Source organism: Microcaecilia unicolor, chromosome 3, assembly GCF_901765095.1.
Source record: "Microcaecilia unicolor chromosome 3, aMicUni1.1, whole genome shotgun sequence".
Classification (NCBI taxonomy): domain Eukaryota; kingdom Metazoa; phylum Chordata; class Amphibia; order Gymnophiona; family Siphonopidae; genus Microcaecilia; species Microcaecilia unicolor.
The window spans coordinates 254353138-254361950 of NC_044033.1; the positions used below are offsets into that span (position 1 = coordinate 254353138).

Sequence of the window (8813 nt, forward strand, 5' to 3'; positions counted from 1 at the left end):
GGTGGTATATCAAGTCCCATTTCCCTTTCCATAAACAGCTTGATTTAGATCTGCTGGGCCTCAGTCAGTGGTTGGTCAATATTTAGGCTTTGGCAGCTGTCGGGGGGGGGGGGGGGGGTGACAAGTACTGTTACTGTGGAGCCACAGTCTTCAAGTACGACTAGCCCAGCAGTAGTTCTGTCTAGTAAGTACCTTCAGTGTGTGTCCTTCCAGCCCTGGGGTGCTAGTGCGATGACCCCCCCCCCCCCCTTCCCACACACCAAAAAAAAAAAAAAAAATTTAGTTCCTTTTTGCTTTCAAAACCTGGGCGCAGAGCTGACACTGAAGTTACTAGAGAATAGTTGGCTGCTGCTGAACTGATCACTAGGAGGGGATGTGAAGAGGGATCCTTGCTATGACCTACCCACCCAGAGAACTGAGCTTCAGCAAGGAAGCAGTAGCCATGTTCCTGCTCACCATAATTCTCCCCCTCCAAAACTAAAAGATGGACCCTGGAACAGCCCAGGGAAACTGAGGTTGCTGTGGACATGTAGGAAAGTGGATTGGTGCTGAACAGTAGGCTGAGATTTAACCAGTCATGAGTCCTAGGGGCTAGGAGGGAACCTAGCTGAAAGGTGCAGGGAATTTAAGCTCTGCTGCTATTTCTGGATTTCTGTTGCCACTTATTCTGTTAGGGGCTGTGTTAGCAGCCAGCCACCGTGATTACTGTGGGAGGAAAAAGGAATGGATTTACCTAAATTTCATATCCTAGAAGCATGGGTAGCACAGATTCTGTAGTGGGGACGGTTTGGGGAATTTTATTAGGCTTTGTACTTGCACGGGGTTGGGAATATGGTCTGTAAGACTTCTGAATACTTTCTGAGCTCAGACTTGTGAAGGTTATATTCATAATGTTGCAAACGTTGCTGCAGAGCTTCAGTTCCTAAACACTGGCTGTCTGTCATCCTACATACCCAAATTAAAAGGGGGGGGGGGTTTAATTTTGTGCATATCCCTGGCAGGGTCTAATTTCATATGTCCAAAGTGTGAGATGTCATATGAGAAGAGGAAACAGCTTTGGAAAATAAAGGTTGTGAGCCCTCCCTGGCACTCTTCCTCTTTCCCGTGGAGGGGGTTGGCAAATGCTGTAGGGCAGGGCTTCCCAGCAGAGGCTCTCTGGGTTTCCCGGCAAGTCAAGTGAGGACTTAACGCTCTGTGTCCTGGAACAGATTGTAACTTTTATCACCCCTCCAGCACTGCTAACCCTGTAAATAGATCTTGAATTGAGAAGCAAAACACTTGTGAATCAGCCAGCTAGAGATACGCTGGGTACGAGCAGGACACGTTTGAGGTATAAAGTCTTTTATTTACCATGGAACAGAGCTTTTTTTTTTTTTTTCAAAAGAAAGGGATACTACAGAAGACCAGAAAATGAGTTCTCTGACTTGGTACTGTGCTGCGTTGCGTGGGCAGTCATATTGTAGTCTCGTAGCACTCAGAGTGTGGGCACAGTGCTGTCATTGCAATGAGACACCACTTACACACAAAACGACTCAGTACATTACAGCATCTGCGCCCTCAGTCCCAACCCTCTAATTATGTAATTTTACATTCTTCAAGCACAGAACTGCACGTGTAGGTTATAAAGTTGTCCAATGAAGTGTGTAAGTTAATTGGTAAATTAGATTCTAATTGGCACTAATAACAGAATCAGTGATAATTGGCACTGATGTGGTGTTACACTCCTAGCTCACATAGTTGCTATTCTGAAAACTTAGCACATAAAAGGTAAAATGCTTGACTGCAAGGGGGTTGTGGGCAGGTCAGGGAGGTGTCCTGCACTTAAACTGTAAGAGCCAAGTTCACTAAATCAGCGCTGTACTATTCTCTAAAGGGCGCTCTGGGTGAGCGCTTAGCGGGGATTCGTCGGCACAAGGAGTTCTGCCAGCTGAAGCCTGGTGTAAATCCTGGCGTGCATCTTTTGAGAGCGCCCCTCTGGACTGCCCACGGCCACACTCCCTTTTTGGGATGCACGCTATGGTATTTTGACGTCCAGGATTATAGAATAAAGCACAACCTACTGTGTTTGCAACCCCTAAGTGATATCAATTGGCAGTGCCCAGTTATTGATAATTGGCTTGTGAACACATCCCAGGATCGTGCGTAAATTACCTTTAGGGAATACTGTCAGTTGCGCGGAACACCACCATGTAGTTGCGATCATACACACTAGCTGTTGACATGGTGTAAGGAGTCAGCATCTAAACGCTGACCTGGGTTAGTATTCAGAATAATAGTCATGCAGGCAATTGCTGGTATAGAATTCACACTTGGTGTGCAGCATCCCACTGCATTTTTGGAATGAGCCCCTTGCTGGTTCCTGTCCTCTCACACACACCTCATTGGTTATAGTTCCTAATCCCTGTCCTAGGATATGCATTGGCAAAATCCCTTCATCCCCCCCCCCCCCCCCCCCCCACAATTTTTTTTTTTTTCATTTCAAACAAGTGTTTTAACTATATTTTTTATCCAGCTGCTCTTTGTGTTTTAATACTTGTTAATTCGTCAGTTAGTACATGTTAAAAATCTTAGTACATGCTACATTGATTTCAGGTGCACTGACGTCACTGGTTACAGTTAACAGCTTCTGTCACACGCGCACAACACTAGTGGTTTGGGGACTTGGTCCTCCTGGTGGCAGATGGGCATACAGACGCCAGTTACTAACTGCACATTTATTCAGGACGTGGTTAGCTGTATGCTGCCTAAAAGCAGCCCTCTTCGCCAGGGCAGACACAAAAGGTTCAGCCCGAACTATACTCACGAACCAGAAGTGAGTAGACCATGGCAAACAGATGACCTAAAATGAATGTTGGATTCTATAACAGATAATTGCACAGACTGTGTTTTGGTACCTTGCCTGCTTCAAGTGTCTAACATTTAAAACATATAAATATATGAATACAGGAATCTGTGATGAATGATTTTACTGGGGATAAGAGAATCGACACCTTTCGTGGCCTACTCACTTCTGGTTCGTGTTGGTTTGGATTCCTCTCTTAAGTGGTGCGGTTGCTGTATTAGTCCAGTTTTAAAAAGAAATCCATCCTGCTACGATATTGCAGCGTGCATGTGATCATTTAGGCAGAATGGTCTGCTTGATCCCTTAATATCAAGGGAAGTTGATCTATCACTCAGGAGCCAGTTGACTGCCTTGTGTCAGATAAAGTTAAAAAAAAGGTAAAAAGTCCAGAATGTATCCAGTTTGGTCCTGATTCAAAATGTTCAACTGTATGTAGGCTATGTGCAGTAGCCAGACACCCTTTTTGGAAGCAATTCTCATCTGTATCTCCCTGGCCAGCCAGTGAAGACTAACTGGAAAAGGCTGTGGGTTGCAGAGGTGAACTGCAGGTTGCCTGTACGGCCTGTCCCATCTCCAGCCACTCGCCTTCTCTTCAGTTTACTAGTGTCAAAACTCATTGCTCTCACACAAAACATCAGTTCTTGAAGACGCTTCTGAGGACCCCGGGTACAGGCATATCCTCCAGCTCCGCTGCGGAAGGTGAAGCTACCCCCCGTGCCACGTTGGCCGCCACCGTCCTCCTGCAGAGGTGCTGAAGTGACACCACCTTACAATTCAGGGGTCGGGTGAGCACGAGGGGCACTGGACGCTCTTTGCCTTCCACGTAGCACAGATTGGAGTCTGATTCTCCTGCACTGGTTAGCCGCACGTAGTGATCCACCAGCTTCACTACACAGTTGAAAGTCGGGGGCTGCTCAGCCCCAGGGACTGTCTCCAGGAAGAAAGATGGGCCCTCCTGCTTGATGCGTAAATTGGTAATACCTGCCGCTGTCCGGACGCTGAGAGTGAAGAGGTGATGGTGGTCTGAGGAGTCCCGGATGAGGAAGACCCCTAGGGCCTGGTCAGCCAAGAGCTTCTTGGCTTCAGCCCCCGAGAGGGTGCTCCAGTAGAAGCCACTAGCCTCAAGCCTCTCCAATGCTGTCTCCACACGCTCAAAATTCCCACAGAAGGATTTGTAATGATAGGACAGCTTGGCAGCAGCCGGGGAAGTCATAGCCATGAAACCTGGTGAAGGGAAGAGGCAGCGACAGGAAGAGCACCAGTGCAGCGCTAGCATCGTTACTGAAGCCTCGTGTCCGGGGCCGCACTCAGTGAAGCGAACGCACAGCTCGCTGGGTAGAAGGCGAGGGTGAGAGCTCACTGCGAACCCATCCGCTGGGCGACACTGAAAGACAAGTACACAATGCAAAAATTAATTCAGAGGACCATTCAGGATAAGCTTTGGTAGCAGAGGGAGGAGCTGGGATCCAAGACAGACAGCATTGATGGACACAGGTGCTGCTTTGAGTCCCTGTACGTTGGGGAGGACTGCACACTCTAATCGAGTGTGAGGCCTCCCCTCGGACTCTGGTTGATTTGATGTCAGCTTACACTGCCTGATCAATGGTTATGGGAACTGTTATGACTGGGCCCAGTTTCTCTGTTTTTAAAGCTTGTTTTTGTCATTTATTTATTATTAAATTATTTAGAATCTGCACCATCCAGAAATCTGTTGTTTCTGTTAATCTGGACAAAATTAAAATAGTACTGACTGTACATAGCCCTGCACAACAGAGTCCTGTACTAACATCTGCTCAGATTCTGTGTTTCAATGAATTCCCTAAGGGAACAGAAGCTAACAAGACCTTTACATGGTACAAAGTTAATTCATGATTTAAACATATTGAAAATATTCAAACAAGGTGCAGAAGTTAATGACTTAGCTAGACTGCTGCTGCTCCCAGCTCCTTGTTTCCAGCTCTGAGCAGCAGGCTGGGACTTCTCCAGCATATGTGAGAAGTTTCAGCATGCTGCTCAGAGCAAGACACCCCCCCGGCCACCTCTGGCCCTTCCAACTGCAGAGCTGGCTACGTCCGGAGAAAGAGCCTGTTAAAAATTTACCAGCACACCCCTGGCCACAACTACTCAAGGTACATTTGGAGAAAAAGGGTGAAGCATTTGAAGAAAAGAACACCTTGCCTGATGATCTATTACACTTTGGGTTTCAGTGGCACAGGTGGAGGAAGGAATGGATTCGACTATCAACATGTTGCTAACATCTCATACAGTCAGTGAAGAAATTGAAGCTGAAAAGCGGTTGGATTATTTCTACCAGACGATGATCTGAAACCATGAAGAACTTTCAAGAAAGAAAGAGGAAGGTTTTGCAATGGGCTTCATGGACCCCAGAATTGAATACTGAACATCTGTGATCTCAAACTGCAGTGCATGAGAGGAGACCTATGAATATTTCTGAGCTAGAAGCAGACTGCAAGATAGAGGGGGAATGATGCAGAGATTGTGTTTACATAAGGATTCATTGAAACATTGCACCTGACTGGAGATATTATGTATATTCACAGATCTGAGAGTTTTGTAGGTAGTGATAAGTACCTTGTCCTTTACAGACGTAGGTTGTCATGGCCTCGGTGCAGTGACTGTGACATCCTTGGCAGGATACTGCAGTGAGTTTTCCATTGGCTTCTGCCTCCCACTCTTTCCGGTCATTTCTGAAGGTCTCCCATCCCGGTGCTAGCTAGACTAACCCCTCCTGACTTCCAAGATCCGATGAGTTAAGCATTGCCCTGTACAAAGCATACATAGTTAAATAGCGCTGAAAATGTACAAAGTCCTGAATACGGAATCTATTTTATATAAAGAGTATGAGAGTAATTATATATTGCCAACAGCAGATGTAGATTATTGAGGATGGGCCATGTGGCCCTTATCTGCCGTCATGTTTTTATGATTCTATGTATTGCTGACAGCGTACACAGCTCTATATAAGGAATATATAGATTATTATTTATTGCTGACGATGTACACAGCCCTGTACAAAAGGTAACAGGCAGAAAGCATGCTGGTATATACTTAGATATCACCAATGGCATGCATGGCCCCATATAAGATATATAAAATTATGCAGTGCTGTTGATACATTATATACAGCCTCTTATAAGACCAGTTAAGTCTAAGCACTAAAATCCCAGCTCTGATCATGGATGAGAGGTGGGTCTTTTTCACTTTAGTGGAATTTTTAGCAGTCAACATCAGGTTTGCACTTTGAGGGCAAAGGGTGCTGATATCTTTTATGGGAACGGGAAGATTGGGATGAGAAGGGGGTTGGATATGTATATATTCTAACATTATGGGCTCCTTTTACAGTTCTGCACTACTGATTACCAGCAGGTTAATTGCAAAGAAGCCCATTCTATTCCCATGGTTTCTTTGCATTCAGTGATTTTTCTTTCGCTTTTTAGGTTTTTTTGTTGTTGTTTTTGACTCTTCTGAACTTTAAATAACCTTGGTTCCTAGGATACTTCCAGCCCTGCCTATAGGGATAATTATATAGCACCGACAACATACATAACTCTGTCCAAAGTACATATGGAATACGTATCAGCAGATTACCAGCGTTATACAAGGTCTATAAAATAATGACTAGAGTGGAACGGCTAGATGTGAATTGCTTGTTTACTCTTTCCAAAAATACTAGGATTAGGGGGTAGACAATGAAGCTACAAAGTAGTAAATTTAAAACAAAATCAGAAAAATACTTCACTAAACATATAATTAAACTCTGGAATTCGTTGCCAGTTAGCTTAGCAGGGTTTAAAAAAAGTTTTGGACAAGTTCCTACCAGAAACGTCCGTAAGCCATTATTAAGATGGAATTGGGGAAAATCCACTGCTTATTTCTAGGACAAGCAACATAAAATGTATTGTACGGTTTTGGCCAGGGTTGAAAACAAGTTGCTGGGCTTGATCAACCTTTGGTCTGTCCCAGTTTAGCAACACTTAACACTTACGGTATGTTCATTACACAGATTATTATATAGAGCTAATAGGTAACACAAAGCTTAAATAACTGTCAGTGCGAATTAATCATGTCCAGTATATATGCAAGAGCCAAAAGTAAGCTCTACTGATGCATTAATTGCTTGGTCGTCAGTCCCAGTCTGAGGGCCACCAACCGGTCAAGTTTTTAGGATACCACCCCTAATGCATATGCCCGAGAAAGAGTTGCATGAAATGCTCTCTCGTGCATATTGATTTGGACTATCATGAAAACCTGATCCTTAGGCAATCCTTGAGGACTGGGAGTGAATACCACTTCACTAGTTAAAGGAAAGTACCTATCCCTGAGAGCTTCATCACATGCAAAGTAACAACAGTTAGTGAAACGTAACATAGTAAATGATGGCAGATAAAAACCTGTACGGTCCATCCTGTCTGCCCTGGGTTTGCACAGTTTGGAGGTGGGGGGGGAGATCAGGGGTGGGGATCACGAGCCTCTCCCTAAGGGATCACGGAGAGAAGCGTCCTGCCTGGGAGGACCATCATTTAGGTGGGAAAAAGGCATGGGAACCAGGGGTTTTGTGCTTAACACAAATTACTAGCCCACGTACACAGAGAAGATGTTTTCAGGTACTTGGAGATCTGGCACCTAAGGGGTGAGATATCCTCCCATGGATCTCGATGCATGAGAGTCCTGAGGAAGATTAGCAGCCCCCCTTTTACAAGGTTTCAGGATGAAGTGTCTTGGGGGACTCCACCAGAGTCTGGGGGGGGGGGGGGACGGCTTTGGGAGAATTAGCCCCTTGAAAGGATTCAGAAGTGTCTTGCCTGAGACCTCTAGTCCTGCTGGGATGGGGAGAGGGCACGGGTCACCCTTTAAGGTTTCTGGAAGAGGTGTCCTACCCAGGATCTCGTGTTGCAGTTTTTTTTAGTGGGGGGTAGTTGGGGGATCATCAGTCCCCTCTTGAAATGATACAGGACAGCAGTCCTGGGGGTGTTAGATGCACTTGTATTTTTATCTTGTGTTAGTTCCTATCCCCGGCAATTTTAATGGGGGGGGGGGGTGAGTTTAACTAGTGCTAGATTCACATGTTATTTAGTGACAGCTCTCATCCCCTGCACTTTGAGGTAAGGGGGTTTGTATTTTACCTAGTTCCAGCTCCTGCACTATATTAATAGTTTACCTTTTGTCAGCTCCCATCCCCAGCAGTTTGGGGGGGGGGGGGGGGGAGAGAAGGTGAACTTTTCCAGTTCCCTTTCCCTCTGTCTTATATTGGATGGGCTCCGTCTCCTGAACTTTATGGAACGGGGGGGGGGGGGGCGTAGTTGCATCTTACCTTGGCTCGTCCCCCGTTCTCTGCACTTGGGGGGGGGGGGTGCAGCCTCCTCCTCAGCCCCCGGCCCCGGGACGCAGTTTTGCAGCGAGGGAGAGTCCCGATCCTGACACACAGCTGCAGCGGCCACATCTTGCGTTTTATTTTTGCTTTCTGAGAGGGGCGTGGCCAAGCTGGGGGTTTAACCGGGAGCCGCTCCGTTATTGGCTGGAACGGGGCCGGTGCGGGCTGCGATTGGCCGCCGCCTCTACCCCTCCTGCCCTCACCCCGCACGCTTTGCTTCTATTCCTGGAAATGCTGAGGGGGATGTTGGTAAGAGGGAGGAGGAGTGGAAGGGGGGGAGGAGAGCACTGCGGCCCCCTCCGAGCCGCTGTGCTGGAAATAGCAAGTGCAGCTAACAGGAAGCCCGGTCCTCCCTGCTCTCTCTCCCCCCTCCAGCACATTCACAGAACTTTATTAGCATGGCAGCATCACACTCTGCCCCCTTTTTCCTCTACCCTTACTGTAAAAAAAAAAAAATCACAAGTAATGCTCACCTATGGTAGCCCCAGGTTCTGGGAAGGGCAGGAAAGATTCTTAAATGCACAAAGCACTGACCTCTCTTAGGCAGGGTTTACACTGCCCTGCTCTTTCCCTCCTCTA

The 8813-nt window shown here is 46.5% G+C and overlaps 1 protein-coding gene across 2 annotated transcripts; it reads right to left on the minus strand.

Annotated features, from left to right (window-relative positions):
- Positions 1 to 1336: 1336 nt before the first annotated feature.
- On the minus strand, positions 1337 to 8276 carry LOC115466568 (suppressor of cytokine signaling 3-like). 2 transcript variants are annotated; one of them, XM_030197898.1, is made up of 3 exons: positions 8175 to 8276; positions 5435 to 5625; positions 1337 to 4226 (listed from the first exon to the last, which is right to left on the minus strand). In XM_030197898.1, the coding sequence occupies exon 3, from the start codon at positions 4116 to 4118 to the stop codon at positions 3477 to 3479; it is 642 nt and encodes a 213-aa protein (XP_030053758.1). In that variant the 5' UTR covers positions 4119 to 4226; positions 5435 to 5625; positions 8175 to 8276; the 3' UTR covers positions 1337 to 3476. The 2 variants fall into 2 exon arrangements, with proteins under 2 accessions (XP_030053758.1, XP_030053759.1); XM_030197899.1 differs by lacking the exon at positions 5435 to 5625.
- Positions 8277 to 8813: the final 537 nt, after the last annotated feature.

What these genes read in the sequence shown, in the direction of transcription:
- LOC115466568 (XM_030197899.1), bottom strand. Translation starts at nt 4,118, where the DNA reads ATGCTAGCGCTGCACTGGTGCTCTTCCTGTCGCTGCCTCTTCCCTTCA.